This window comes from Hemiscyllium ocellatum, chromosome 12 (assembly GCF_020745735.1).
Source record: "Hemiscyllium ocellatum isolate sHemOce1 chromosome 12, sHemOce1.pat.X.cur, whole genome shotgun sequence".
Taxonomy (NCBI): Eukaryota; Metazoa; Chordata; class Chondrichthyes; order Orectolobiformes; family Hemiscylliidae; genus Hemiscyllium; species Hemiscyllium ocellatum.
Window position 1 is genome coordinate 70651277 of NC_083412.1, and position 16266 is coordinate 70667542.

General features: G+C 39.7%; 1 protein-coding gene across 1 annotated transcript in view; it reads left to right on the plus strand.

Moving 5' to 3' along the window:
- Positions 1-7397, plus strand: part of impg2a (interphotoreceptor matrix proteoglycan 2a) — an 83131-nt gene extending 75734 nt beyond the window's left edge. The window contains exons 16-19 of the mRNA XM_060832817.1: positions 1691-1892; positions 3526-3605; positions 4521-4590; positions 6589-7397. Coding sequence (XP_060688800.1) covers positions 1691-1892; positions 3526-3605; positions 4521-4557 — 319 coding nt within the window. The 3' untranslated portion in view covers positions 4558-4590; positions 6589-7397. The remainder of the gene's footprint in view (positions 1-1690; positions 1893-3525; positions 3606-4520; positions 4591-6588) is intronic.
- The last annotated feature ends 8869 nt before the right edge of the window (positions 7398-16266 follow it).

Sequence of the window (16266 nt, forward strand, 5' to 3'; positions counted from 1 at the left end):
ACCCTGCCCTCATCAATCCTCTTTGTTACTTCTTCAAAAAAACTCAAGTTTGTGAGACATGATTTCCCACGCATAAAACCATGTTGACTATCCCTAATCAGTCCCTGCCTTTCCAAATAATGTACTTCCTGTCCCTCAGGATTCCCTACAACAACCTGCCCACTGCCAAGGTCAGGCTCACTGGTCTATAGTTCCCTGGCTTGTCCTTACCACCCTTCTTAAACAGTGGCACCACGTTAGCCAACCTCCAGTTTTCAGGCACCTCACCTGTAACTATCGATGATACAAATATCTCAGCAAGAGGCCCAGCAATCACTTCTCTAGCTTCCCACAGAGTTCTCGGGTACACCTGATCAGGGCCGGGGGATGTATCCATCTTTACCCGTTACAAGATATCTAGCACTTCCTCCTCTGTAATCTGGACATTTTGCAAGATGTCACCATCTATTTCTCTACAGTCTATATCTTCCATATCCTTTTCCACAGTAAATACTGATGCAAAATACCCTTATAGTATCTCCCCCCCATTTTGTGCGGTTCCATACAAAGGCTGCCTTGCATAGCGTAATGAGGGAGAGAATAGGGCCCCTCAAAGATCAGCAAGGCCTCCATCTGTGTTATAACAATTCTGTGGTTCTGTGAATGTCCTATAGCTGGCTGCTTACCCTGACCTAACCCTTTGGGACTGGCTTGTTAATTGCTTCTTGTGGCATCAAGTTCCACATTGTAATTATTGTTTGGGTAAAGGTCTTTTTCCTGAATTCCCTATTTATCTGTGATTATTCTATATTTACAGCTAGTAGTTTTGCCTCCTTCCTCCACCAAACAGAGTTGTAGAGTCATAGAGCTGTACAGCAGGGGAACAGACCCTTCAGTCCAACTTGTCTGTGCCAACCAGATATTCTGAACTGATCGAGTTTCATTTGCCCATATCCCTCCCCTCCTATTCATGTAACCATCCAGATGTATTTGTAACTGTTGGAAATTGTAACTACCTTCACCATCTCCTCTGGCAGCTCATTCCATACTGCAACATCTTCTGCGTGAAAAAGTTGCCTTCAGGCCCCTTTTAAGTCTTTCATTTCTCACCTTAAACCTCTAGTTTTGAACTCCCCTATCCTGGGAAAAAGACTTTGACTATTCACCTTATCCACACCCCTCATGATTTAAAAACCTCTATAAAGTCATCCCTCAGTCTCTGACGCTCCAGGGAAAACAGTTCCAGCCTATTCAGCTTCTCCCTATAGCTCAAATCCCCCAATTCTGGCAACATCTTTGTAAATATTTTCTGAATACTTTCAAGTACCAACAACGTTCCTATAGCTGGAAAGATGACAATATTTTTTCTACCTTTACCCTATGAAACTCTTTCATCATCTTAAATGCCTGTATCAGGCTACCCTTTAGATTTGTCTTTTCTCAAGAAAAGAGTCCATCTTATTCATTTTTTTTCTGACAGAATTTTACAGTTTTAGTTGCTTCATAGTTTATTTTTTACATGCTAACATGAATATTTTGTTGAATGTTCTCCAATGCGGCCTAAGTGTATGTCTTGATTATCTTTTGTTTTTTGACAAAAGTGTTTAACATGCACATGTGTGTTTGTATTCTTAAGTATGACTTAAGTTGTCAATGATTCCTGTGCCTTATGCTAGAATATTGATAAAAGCATGCTCTAATCCTTCCCTAGACAAAGTAATAGCCTGGAATCAGTGGAAAATGGAACAAAATATAATCCTATGTATGAAAGCGATGCCACAACTAGTTACAGTCACTACAATAAACGTTATCCACAACTGGCCTCATACAGCTCAGGAAGTGCAGAGGCATCTGCCAACTTCAGCAGTGATGAAATCCGACACATCTATGAGCACAGTGAACTTAGCAAAGAGGTAGGTTTACTGTAGAATGTTGCGAACTGGGAACCATCTCTTGTGTAACGACTAAATGTTTCACATTTCAGTCACTACAGACTTTAGTCCTGAAACTTCATTTTATGTCAGCTGCTGCATTAGCTCTCTTCTAAGCAACACCTTGGAATAACTTTTGAGGGTGAGCGCGCTGCTCACCCCTTGGAAAGTGTTGATGGTCAGCTGACAGACCTGGAGGAAGCCTGCCCCTCAGCCACCTCTCAAAGTGGGTGGACTAAATTGGTGCAGAGTGGGTGGTCGTGAAGTTCCTGATCTTAGGAGCTGCTGCCCATTCATCTTCTAGCCAATCTGAATGATGTCCTGTACTGATGGGGTCTGCTAGGATTGCAAGCATTCCCAGGAAGAAGGATCTGAGGTGCATGTAACTGGATTCATTCAGCAGGGAGAGTTCAAGCAACTTAGGAAGCTAGGCAAGGTTAGTAGAGAGGTGTTTTAAAGTCCATGCAGAAAGAATTGAGTGGGGGGAGGATTCCATCTTCTGGGATAGCTCTCTGCTGTTCAGTAGTCATCCTTCCCCTTTAAAAACAGACCCCTCCCACCTGCCTGCCCACCCCTGCCAACCCCTTTATAGCATGGGCAGAATATTATTGGGTTCAAATGAGCTGCGAGCAAGATGAATCAATCCTTTACAATTTATTTTACTATGGCATGCAGGCTGTCAATCTTAGTGCCAAACAAACCCCACCCCATCTACCCCTCTATTTACTACTATTGTGGGGGTACGCTCAGAGCTGGATGGGGAGGTGGAGGGCTGAGCACCCATCCTTTTTTATGTGAACCACACCAATAATATGTTTTGGTTCCCATGAAAAACTTTCCCTTTGCCTGAGACGTGGTGGCCCTGAGGTAAAACCATCACTACTTATCTCTCTCTAATGAAAGAGCAGTCCTGGTAGGACTTTGGCAACTTTTCCTTTACAATAAAAGCTTCAAAACTCAAATCTTGTTGAGTCATTCGTTCATGTTTGATTTTCTATCTAAAACTTTATCAGTCTTTACAGAGATCATAGAGATGCAATAATCAAGTTTCAAAAGATTGGATGAAAATATTTTTATTCACAGATGTTATAAATCCCCAATTTAGGTAATGCAATTCTAATTGCTATTAATTTGGTAACATTTTCCATAGTCCATAATAATGTTAAAGAAACATTTGAGGATTATTTTTTCGTGGTTTCAGTAATTTAACTGTAATCCTTAATCTATTTCACAAAACATTACACAGCTGCCTTAGGAGCTGTTATTTTACAAATATAAGGCCTGTGCAAATTATTGATTTTGGATATCATTTTCTATAAATAAATTCAACAAAATGTTTTATTTTTCTGTATCAGCTTTGACTTTACTCCAAATATTCTTTAGTCAATTAGTTACAGTTGATTATCAAGTGGGCATTATATAATTTTAAGGCTTATTCTTTTTGCAATCGACTGATCTTTCAGAATTGACTTTCACCATGAAAACTAAAATGCAGTCAAAACGTATGATAAGTATAGCAATCAGAAAGCTCCTCTAATATTTATGCCATTTGTAGCATGCATTAGGAGATGAAAACAATTGATTATGTAACTCTGTATTTTTGATGGTATTTCAGGAAATCCAGGACAGACTACGGATAATAGATCTATATGCTAAAGATCGGCAGTTTGCAGAATTTGTGAGACAACATCAGATGTAAGTTATGTAGGTGATGACTACACCCCAATGTTCTAAAGAAGCTAGCTGAGGAGATTGTAGGTGTATTAGTGTTGATCTTTCAGAAATCACTGGAGTCAGGGAAGGTCCCAGAGAACTGGAAAATGTTTAACGTAGTGCTCCTGTTTAAGAAGGGAGGACGCAGAAGAGTAGAAATTGTAGATCGATTAGCCTGACCTTGGTCATTGGTAAGATTTTAGGGTTCATTAGTTTGGATGAGATTGTGCATGGTGAAATAAGGCTGAGTGAACATGGCTTCATTAAGATAGGTCATGCCCATGTTAGATTCTTTTTAAGGAGTAAATGAGCAAGTTAGATAATAGAGAGCCAGTGTACGTGATCTATTTGTATATCCAGAAGGCCTTTGATACGGTATAGCACAGGTTGCTGCTAAGTAAAACATGAATCCATTATGTGAGCAGCAAGGTACTAGCATGAATAGAGGATTGGCTGACTGACAGAGTGGAGATAAAGGGGTCTTTTTCAGGATGGCAGCCAGTGACTAGTAAAATTCTACAAGGTTCAGTGTTGGGACTACTCCTATTCACGTTTATACATGAATGTGAGGACATTGTTGCTAAGTTCACAGATAACACAAAAATATGTGGAGAGGCAGGTAATGTTGAGGAAGCATGCAGGACTTGGAGAGTGGGTAAAGAAGTGGCAGATAGAGTACAATATGGAAAAAAAATGAAATTTAATTTCAAGAGAAACAGTAGAGTTGTTCAAAGTAAAACTTTTATATATTCATTTTTGAATGGTGGCAGATTACTGTTGTGCTTTGCTAAAAAGCTCTGATTGTGGAGTTTTTGCGTGAATAGTCAGCATGGCTAAACAACTGTACCATGCAACTCTTGTTTCATTGACATTTTTGCTTAATCCTTTCTTCACTAGAGGTGTAGATCATACCAAAACAAATCCTACAAATTAATCTTCTGAAGAAGTAGAAGACAATCCTAAAATGGTAAGAATTCCAGTTTTATTTATGTAAATATTTTATTAACATACTTGAGCTGATATTTCCCATGGAAAATAATGCCCAGAATTTTGTCCAGGAACCACATGTGTAGAGTTGGAAGAAATCCTGGCTTGACAAAGCAAAACATGGTGGCCCAAAGATCAGATTTCAGGTCAGATGGCAGAGGGTGGGGTGGGGGGGGGGGGGGGTGTGTGGAGATTATACTGGAGCTTGGACTCAATAGCTCTCAAATCAAGATGGAGATGTACTGAGAGGGAGGGCTGCTTAGTGCATCAGTGCTTTGATTCAGAAAATATAAAACATCCCTTATCCTTCGCATACCCTCATTCACGCCATCTCACTTCCCATTCCTCATTCATGCAAATCCATGCTACACCATGCCCTGTACTCCCTCCATGATAATCTAAATTCCTGTAACTACCATCATGGCCCTTTGGACCCTCAATGCCAACCTATGCACCTCTTCTAACACTCATTCCCCATGCTAACTTAATTTGTTTTACCTAACCCTGTGCTTTTTATAATCCTTTGTAGACTTATGCCAACTTAGCGCCAACTCATGCCAAAACATGCATCCTCACTCACTACCCATTAAGCTAACATGCTAATGCACCTGGTATCCTGGTGACCCTATGTCTATTGGAAGCAGAGTCAAAGTCATATCCACCTTTAAGTCTCCACCCCAGCATCACAAAGCCAGCTTCCATTTAGCCTCTTTACTTGCGGGGCTCTGTCAATACCAATGCTGGTTAGACTTTGTCTGAACTTTCAGTCAGGAAATAGGTGGTTTGTACAGTATTCCATAAAATCCAATTCTGTGATTAAATCTCACAAATAGTTAATTAGCTGTATAATATTTTGGAACATGTTGAAATTGAAAAAAATAGCACACAAATGTAAAACTTTCCTTTGGACTTCAACGCACCGACTTGCTCACAACCGTGGCCTTGTCAGAAGCACTCTTTTTCTCAGCCAATATTAGCACAGAATTAAAGTTCACTTCGTATTCTATTCCACAAAAGATATATTGTGAAGAGGACTTGTGTATCCCACAAAGGGATAGGTGGATTAAATAGCTGAGCAAAGATTTGTCAAACAGTGTGCAAAGTGAAAAGAATAAAAAGGAAGCACATTATGTAAATGATAAGAGGTTGCAAAGCTCTGAGATGCGGAGAGATCTGGGTGTCATCTATTATGCCAGACTCCACAAAACACTTTTAAACAGGTAGCCCAGACCATAACTTTGCTATTTGTCTAGCTAGGTGTATAGTGGATATTCCTGGAGTACATTGGCTGGGTCAACTGCTAATTTTTAAATAAACAAATTTTATTCACAAAATTATGGAATGAACCACAAAGAACAGAAAACAGAATACTGGATAATTTATCCAATACAAACCTGACTTAATGAAGCTGTTCTGAAAATATCTGCAACAGTCCCAATACACACATCACTTAGCACAAACAGCAAACAATGGCACGAGGCAACTTATAATTCAAAATCATAAGGGCAGAAGGATAGAGAGAAGGCTTCTTTCTCCTGTGACTCTTACTCAACTCACTCCTGAAGTGAACTGAACTGCACAGCTAGACAGCTGGCCTGGCCCCCATGACTATACTAGTTTTTCAAAAGACTTTTCCAGCTTTTGGCCTGAAGCATTATCTGTTAGGCTAAACAACAAGGGGGTGCTGTGATGGGAACATTACTAGGGGTATGCAGAATTGTAGAGTTTAGGTTAAAATCAGATCAGCCATGATTTTATTGAATGGTGGAGCAGGCTCAAAGGGCCGGGTAGTCTACTCTTGTCCCTTGTTTGAATGTTTTGCACTCATCCAGCACATAAGTATCTAAATCCAATCTGTAACATTTTAGGTTTCAGTCTCTGTTTTTATCTAAAGTATTCAAAGAAGAACCTGTTTCTGTAACTTGATTAAGTTGCATTGCATTGTTGGAAAAGTGGCCGCTTTTTCCTTTTTTTTCAGATTTTTCAATTCTTCTATCAATTGTACCATCAACAAGAGAGAGACAAACATGGGTGTTTGGACACTCACATGCCCATCGTTACTATGAAACTTTCAGTAAAATTGTTATTCAGTTCTGTAAACTCCCCCAATTAATCAAGTGGTGCTGCAAGAATGCATTATACTTTCATCGGTTGCATGGAAAATGGAGGCTGAATGTAAGGAAATAATCATTTTACTGATACTTTAGAGGCAACATGATTCAATGCATTGCTTAGCTATTCAATTGGGATGAACTTCTAGAGTACAGTTTTAAGTTAGGAAGGCTTAAAGGAAGATTCTGAATGGTTAAGCTGAACTGAATGAACAGTAATTGTAGTTTTTCCAACAGTAGTTGGATAGTGATCAGAAATGGGAAACCTGCTTGATGTTCCCCTCCAGACCCTAGTGCTATGGCGGCTAACCCCACTCTAAGACTAGCTAACTCGATTTGACATGTGATAACTCTAGGATATTTTGGTCTTGATGCCTGTCAAAGTCTTAGGTTTTGGGGGATAATTAAATTTGAAATCCTTCCATAAACAAAGAGCATGCTAGTTTGGATTTTTCTTTTTTATCACATTGTGTTCAATAGCAAGAAAAGTACTATTAAATTTGAGAAAATATGAGAAGTTTCAGAAAATTGCTGTACGCAATGCAACTTTTTTTTCAATACTGAAGTTTAAGTACTGGTCTAAGGTTGATAGCCAGTAACTGTGTAGGCTGCTTTATATATTTTGATAATGTAACTTAATATCTGTGGTTATTGTGTATAATTATGAAGTACTTGGATTGTGTCAAATTTATAATTCATTTTGCATTCTAGATTAGAGTGCTGCTGGAAAAGCACAGCAGTTCAGGCAGCAAACAAGGAGCAGGAAAATCGATGTTTCGGGCAAAAGCCCGAATAGATTCCTGATGAAGGGCTTTTGCCCGAAACATCGATTTTCCTGCTCCTCAGATGCTGCCTGAACTGCTGTGCTTTTCCAGCACCACTCTAATCTATACTCTGGTTTCCAGCATCTGCAGTCCTTGTTTTTCCTAATTCATTTTGCACACGCATCTTGAAAATGCAATATCCTTACAGTGTTTACTTTTCACAAAAGTTAACCATGGGAAAAGTAGGAGAAATAATTGTAATGAATTAATGCAATTTATCACCTTGCTTTTTAAAATCAATATGAGAAGCAGTATGGACAACGTGATCATGGGCTGAGTCTCTTGAGCTAGACTACAACTTTTACATTAAAGGTTTTCTCCCCTCCAAGAGAACTGACAATGCTTGAAAGTGTCTAGAAAACTGATACAAATTAATTCAGTACTTGAAGTATATGTTCAGAGTATTAATTCACAAGGTACTTCAAAGGATCATAGTCAAAGAAAATTTGACACCAACCCACATAAAAATGTTTAGGACTGATGACCAAAAGCCTAGTCATAGAGGTAAGCTGTAAAGAGCATTTTGATGGAAGATGGAAGAGCTTAGAGCCTTGGAAATAGATGACACAGCCATCAATAGTGAAACAACTAAAATCAGAAATATAGTTTACTTACAATAGTCAAGTGGATCCCATTTTCTAATTACGGATTGACAAGGATCTTAAAAGATTGTAAGAATCTTAACTTTTACATCAGAATTTACTATCTTACTAGAAAGGAAATAAAGATTTTCAGGATGTTTAAAGTTCTTTTGGAAACAGTAAAATGACTTATTTTACAAACATATTTTATCTGGATTGTACAACAACACTGTAACAGTATAATCTGCAGATTTCATAGGATCTTGTTGTCCATGGCAAGACCAGCTATTACTGCCCATCATTAATTTCTCTTCAGAAGGAGACGGTGAGCCACTCTTGACAACTGACTCACTTAGCAAGGGGATGTTACAGAGGGATGTTAAAGTCAATCACAGTGGAGTCAGATGTAGATTAGACTGTCAACAATGACAGATTTCCTTTCTTAAAAGGCCTTAGTGAGCCAGTTGAATTTTTATGACAGCCCAGAAATTACTGGGTCACCATTCCTGATGCTAGCTTTCTATTCCAGATCTATTTAATTTACTGAACTTAAATTCCCCAGTTGCCAGGGTGGATTTGAAATCATTTCTCCAATCATGAATTCAGGCATCTTATGTTCAAGAACATATCCACTGGTCCAACATTCTCATTCCAAACTGTGTTCCAAGGACATTTAAATGAAGTAATAGAATATATTAGGACTGAAATTAGACAGAAAATAGATGGGTCAGGCCTGACTAATGTTGAATGAATCATTTTTGTAGTTGTACTATATCCAATTCTAATGAAAAATATTGTTGTCCTTAACTGTATGTTTCACATTGCTTTTGTACTTTTGGTGCACAACATCTAATTTTGTTAAAATAAAACTTTAATGCCTGCTTCTTGTCTCATTAACATAAACCTTTGGTATTTACAGTTGTGGTACCTAAATCTGCAGTATTCTGTTTTCTCTCTGCACCAGTGTTCATGGTTCAGGAGCCCTATACATGATGGACTTACACTTGCATTTTAAATGAACATGCAAAAGATTGGCTGGAATATGGAACATGAAGATGGGGGAGAAATATGAAAATTGTTAAAACAACTTAATTTACGTGTTATTAAAACATTGCCCAAAGACCTCCCAAAATAATGTTGGACACCAGCGTTTCTTTCACAGCATTTTTATAGTGTAATGGCAAACATTAATTAGGTTGTGTATTTCCCTTACTAAATTGTGAGCAAGGAACATTCTAATTAAGGAAGAGTTCTGAAACATCTTGGCATTATTTGCCAATCTTGAGCCAGGTTTTACACATACATACCAGATTTATCAGCATTGGTAAAGGGAAAAGAAAACTTAATGTTTTGGGATGGTTCTAAACAACTGAATTAGTAACACCCAACAATTTTATAGAACAAAGAACATTATAGCGCAGAACAGGCCCTTCGGCCCTCAATGTTGCGCCGACCTGCGGAACCATAATTTATCATTTAACTGTAAGGCGATTGTTCAAGGATTACTCCTGCTCTTCTGTGTGGTTGAGAATATCTTTATCAATTAAGTTATTCTGTCTATCTGTCTGGAGGATATAACTTTAAATTTTATCTGTATTGTTCGTCCAGAGGTTGATAATGTGGTGAGTGAATACATGGTACTTTCATTTCTAATACTTGAGTAGTCTAACCTAATTTGTCCAATAAGAAACTCATGGGATTCAAATGTTTGATGTTTGACTTTTTATGGACTCCAGAGAAAGGTAAAATTGAGGAGGGTGTGGAATGGCTGGCTAATCTGACCCTATTAATTTCCCATAGGTCGTGTAGGTTCAGTATCTTCTTTGGAGTTGATTCTAGACTTGAATGATTAAACCAAAGGTCCCATTTTTTCTGTGCTATAAGTGTCTTGCATGAGTTGAATTGGGGGTTTAATATGATATATAGTGGATGAGATTGACTTTAATGGAATATTGGAGATGTGCTAGGGATTTACTGTATTCACAAACCACACACTATAGCAGGGAAAATTCTTTAAAGGCTGAGCTAAATCACTGACTGAAGTCAAGTAAGTTGCAGGTGTGAACTAATTGAACTCTTTCCAGCTCCAGAGCGATGAGCCTAACTAAACTTCATGCCAACCAGTTCGGATCATTGCATGACCTGCACACATCATTTGATTTATTTGCTGCAGATAAAGACAGGATTTTCTGATTAGTGTTGTTATAATACTGGTGGTAATCCTGCAGTTTCAAAAGCATGATTGAAAAGTCTAGACTGAACTGTCTGGTGAAAGCCAGCAACTTAAATGGGATCAGTTAATTTTCCTTTCAGTATGGAACAGACTGTTCTAACATGCATAATTGTTTTTTGTGGTCAAGATTGAGTTTTTCACTGGTAATTACAGTCCACCAAGATCTGGATATCAGAATCTAGACATTTTTACCATTGTAAAGTGTTATGGCACTGTAAAATTAAGATTGGTGAGGAATGCTGTAAATTCTGTATTCACTCACTTTACCCTTACTGGCTACCTGTTAGAAAATCTTTGCTTTCTCTAACTTGTTTTTAACCAGGCAGTTCAAACAGCATACTGTCATGTAAATTGGGAAATTTTAGGAAATCCTCAAAACCATTGTCTTCAAGCGTTGTATGAAAATATGTGAGAGTAAATACATAGTTAATTTCAAAAGGGTTGTTTTGGTTTTCAATATTAAGTGCTAAAATATTAATCAGGTTTACAGACAGGCAGCTTTGAAGGTTGCTTTCAGTGCTCTGTTGTCACATGTTTTAGCAAAGACAGGGAAGGGTTATATGAGATGGCAGGTGACATATACTTTCCACCTTTTCCTAGATGCTATTCAACATTTCCAGTAGCTGAAGGAACTCTAGTGTTAAATGCTATATCGTTAGACTCAGGGAATTTGAAAACAAGTACAAATACAGTTGCAATATTTGGGTTTCTTCAAGTGATGTTACAGTATTTATCAGCTGCCTATAGCCCAATGGCTTTCATATGCATATCATTCATTATATTATACTGCCTCAGGGTTTTCAAGTCTGCTGCATACATGAGAAATTTTCTGGATAAAAAGACTCTAACATGGAAGAGCAAGTCAATTTAGAATTAAGCCTCGAACAGCACATCAGCTCGGTATGTATTACTGCACAAACGACAGTGTGGCTAGGAATAAGATGTTTCTCCAAAATCTATTCAGCTCGATGGTTAATGTTTCACTTTGAAGAGTTCTGCTGTCCAAGGATTCAAGAAAATGGCTCAACATACCTTTCGCAAATCTTTCTCCTGTGTCACCATTAAAGGCAGTTATTTACAGTGTTGCTATCTTAATCAGGCACAAAGAGCCGTATTTCTGTAGCAGTGCCATTTACAGGGCCAATTCAGAGAACTCATTGATACTATCTGGAATTTTCATCACATGTGATTTCTTTTGAGGATGTACAGATCTTGGCTAATGGATGGAGGCAGATCTTTGGCTGAAGTTAAGTAGTGAGGAGTGGGGATTGGAGGGAGCTAGTGATAATCCATTCATTTCTTCCCATTCCAACCCCTGCAATTGCCAAAGAGCTACAACAGAGCTATAGGCCATCCCTGTAGGCAACAATTACATTTGAATATTATGAAGTTTACAGAGGGTGCCTCCATCTTGAAAAGCTATCTTGTTCTGCTTTCTTCACTGGCTGTGCCCACCTCTGACAATGGGGCTTCCAATCTTCCAATGATGCATGGGATTAAATTTAGATTAGAAGCCTGCCCACCATCCTTATTTGACGGAGCTCATAGAGATAGCTATGTAATTGGTTAGTTCTTCCAAAATTATGCTCCATTGGCATTTGTAGGTTGCTGTCAGTATTTCATCCTAACAGCATGCTAATTATCCTGCATAAATTTTCCCTTGACTAATTTCAAGGATCTTATAAATGATTAATTTAATTATGCAATCTATATTTCTTACCATTGAGTTTTAGCAACATGTTTTCCTTTGTTTTCAATTAGTGATGAATTATTTTCAACTCATTAAACTGGATGGCACAGTGGTTAGCATTGTTGCCTCACAGTGCTTGGGACCCGGATTTGATTCTAGCCTCGGGCGAATGTGTGGAGCTTACAATCCTACCTGTGTTTTTCCTTTGGGTGCTTTGGTTTCCTTCCACAGTCCAAAGATGTGAGGGTTAGATGGTTGGCCATGCTAAATTGCCCTGAAGTGTGCAGGTTAGGTGGATTAACCATGAGAAAGGCAAGGTTATAGGGATGCGATAGGTCTAAGTGGGAGAGGTGGTATTGACTCGATGGGATGAATGCCCTGCTTCCACACTGTTTGAATCCCCTAAGTGATTTCTGACACTGTGCAAGGCATTGGGGGATCTGGCCAGGCTTAAGGTGATCCTTTATCTAGTTAAGGATATTTTCCTGTCACTGATTCAGTAATATTCCCTGATGCTGTGACACTGGTTGTTCCTTAATACATTCTGATGCTGGCATTGCTATTTGCACTGGAATTCTGAATAGATGTTACATTTCACAAAACCTTCTGTGCCTGCAGCCACAATCCTGCCAGACCCTCATCAAAATGTCTCCTTAACTATGCAGGAACAGAAATGATCCCTGTGCATTCCTACCTCAATCGTATTCCTAGCATTCTGGAACTGGACAAGCAAGGCTTTATTTTAATTGGAGCTCAAGGCCACTAGAACAACAGTATGAGCGTTCATAAGCAATATGCCAGCAGGACCAGGATATATACCACTAGGCACTGTGTTTCAGCTTCCCCTGAATTCTAAATGTGTTCCACAGGAGACTAAGTGGAGCAGACAATTATTCATCATCTAATGTATGGTTATCATGAACAAACATTTCTGAATCAGACTTTGCAAGATATTTCTTAAGAGCACAAGTCATTCCTGTAGATTAATTCCTTTCAAAGGCAACAATCTCCTTTTATTCTAGAAGTTCAGAATCTAGACATTGCAGCAAAGCAACAGCCCTTCAGGCATCAAATCTGCTCCTCATCTGCTATTAACACTTCCTGACTGTGCACTGTCACTCACCCAATGTTCCTTCCCAAGCTCATTATCTATGTCCTTCGGGGCATATGCAGCTGCACCGGTCTTTGCCAGTGTTTTTGGGAGAGCTACAGCACAATGTGAATTTCTGGATAGCTTAGGGACATGGACAGTGCTCTGTTCTTCTGAAGCCACAAAAGACTTTGAACCTTAGAAATGTCTTTAAAGATTTTATGCCACCTTTCATTGAGTGTGAGTGAGCAGAAAGAAGTGAAACAATATTAGGATGTTGGTGGTTTTAATCTTGAGGGAGGATTCGTTCTCCTTTGCATTTCTGTTAATTACATGTTTTCAGGTTCTGCCAAAGGCTTCTTATTTCTTATTTCTTTATGTTTGTCCTCAAGCTGACAGGAAATATTTAGATGTTATGTATTTAAGGAGTATATAATTATTTGTATCTGCCTATTCTACAGTGCTTATGGCATTGCAGATTGAACATACAATTGGTTGTCAATACTTTTTAAACTGCCTGAGAATGCTCTAATCTTTGCCGTAAGGTTTTGTTTGTCTTTTTGTGCTGTGCTGTGTTATGACAATTTATAATTTTTGAAAGGATATTTCCTTGTGGGACGTGGATGTCGCTGGCTGGGCCAACATTTATTGTCCATCCCTAATGGCTCAATGAGAAGGTGATGCTGAGCTGCCTTCTTGAAATCTGGATCAGTGGTGCTGGAAGAGCACAGCAGTTCAGGCAGCATCCAACGAGCAGCGAAATCGACGTTTCGGGCAAAAGCCCTTCATCAGGAATAAAGGCAGTGAGCTGGAAGCATGGAGAGATAAGGTAGAGGAGGGTGGGGTGGGGAGACAGTAGCATAGAGTCCAATGGGTGAGTGGGGGAGGAGCTGAAGGTGATAGGTCAGGAAGGAGAGGGTGGAATGGATAGTTGGAAAAGAAGATAGGCAGGTCGGACAAGTCAGGACAAGTCATGGGGACAGTGCTGAACTGGAAGTTTGAAACTAGGATGAGGTGGGGGAAGGGGAAATGAGGAAGCTGTTGAAGTCCACATTGATGCCCTGGGGTTGAAGTGTCCCAAGGCATTTTTGCCGCCTTGAATTGCTGTAGGCTATGTGCTGTGGGTGGACCCATAAAGCTGCTGAGGAGGGATTTCCTTGATTTTGTTCCAAGCATGCTGAAGAAAGAGAAATATATTTTCAAATCAAGGTGAGTGATTTGGAAGGAAATTTACAAGTCATGGTTCTACATGTACCTGCTGCACTTGTCCTTTTAAATGAAAGTAGCCATGAGTTTGGATGGTGCTGTGATGATGCAAGGTATTATCAATGTGAAGGCAGGACTCCACAAGGATTGCGTGGTGGTCACCCTACTGATAATGTCAAAGACAGATACACCTGTATCAGGCAGATTGGTAAGGATGAGGTCAAGTGTATTTTTCCCTCACCACCTGCCACAGACCCAGCAATGTCCTTTAGGACTCAACCAACACAATCAGTAGTGCTGCTGCTGAGCCACTCTTGGTGATGGGACATTGAAATCCCCCATCCAGGGTACTCTCTGCACCTTTGCCATTCTCAGTGCTTCCTTCAAGTGTTGTTCAATATGGAAGAGCACCAATTTATCAGCCAAAGAGAAGATAGCTGCTTGACAGGTCTAAGAGACAACTTTCCTAATTCCAAATTTGAATGGCTTGCTAGGTAATTTCAGAACAGTCAGCCACAGTGGAAGCACATGTAGGCTAGCCCAGTTAATGATGGCAGGGCTAAAGGACATCAATGAACCAAATGGCTTTTGCCTACAGATGACACAATAATCATTGTACTCTTAATCCTTTTAGTCCTGGTAGTAGTTGACTTTAGCTGTCTTCTTATCTACTCTGTACCCAGGTGCATTGGGTCTTAAAGTCAACATTGTCCTTGTCAGCAACCTGCTACCAATAGCTTCTGCACCAACCACTTTTGAGATGAATGCCCTCTTTTAATTAGCTGAGTCACAGTCTTAGATTCATACAGCATGCAAATAGGCCCTTTGGCCCAACTAGTCTGTAACAATCATAATCCAAATGTAAACTAGTTCCACCTGCCTCCACTTGGCCTGTAATGCTCCAAGTCTTTCCTATTCATGTCCTTTTCTAGGAGTTTTTTAAATGTTGTAACTGTACCTACATCCACCACATCCTCTGGAAGTGCATTCCACACACAAATCATTCTCTGTGCAAAACAAATTGACTCTTACATAGAATCATAGAGATGTACAGCATGGAAATAGACCCATTAGTTCAACCTGTCCATGCCAACCAGATATCCCAACCCAATCTAGTCCCACCTGCCAGCACCCGGCCCATATCCCCCCTATTCATGTACCCATCCAAATGCCTTTTAAATGTTGCAATTGTACCAGCCTCCACCACTTCCTCTGGCAGCTCATTCCATACACGTACCACCCTCTGTGTGAAAAGGTTGTCCCTTAGGTCTCTTTTATATCTTTCCCCTCTCACCCAAAATCTATGCCCTCTAGTTCTGGACTCCCCAACCCCAGGGAAAAGACATTGCCTATTTATCCTATCCATGCCCCTCATAATTTTGTAAATCTCTATGAGGTCACCTCTCAACCTCCGATGCTCCAGGAAAAACAGCCCCAGCCTGTTCAGCCACTCCCTATAGCTCAAATCCTCCAACCCTGGCAACACCCTTGTAGATCTTTTCTGAACCCTTTCAAGTTTCACAACATCTTTTCGATAGAAAGGAGAACAGAATTGCATGCAATATTCCAACAGTGGCCTAACCAATGTCCTGTACAGCCACAACGTGACCTCCCAACTCCTGTACTCAATACTCTGACCAATAAAGGAAAGCATACCAAACACCTTCTTCACTATCCTATCTACCTGTGACTCCACTTTCAAGGAGCTATGAACCTGCACTCCAAGGTCTCTTTGTTCAACAACACTCCCTAGGACCTTACCATTAAGTGTATAAGTCCTGCTAAGGTTTGCTTTCCCAAAATGCAGCACCTCACATTTATCTGAATTAAACTCCATCTGCCACTTCTCAGCCCATTGGCCCATTTGTCCAGATCCTGTTGTATTCTGAGGTAACCCTCTGCGCTGTCCACTCCACCTCCA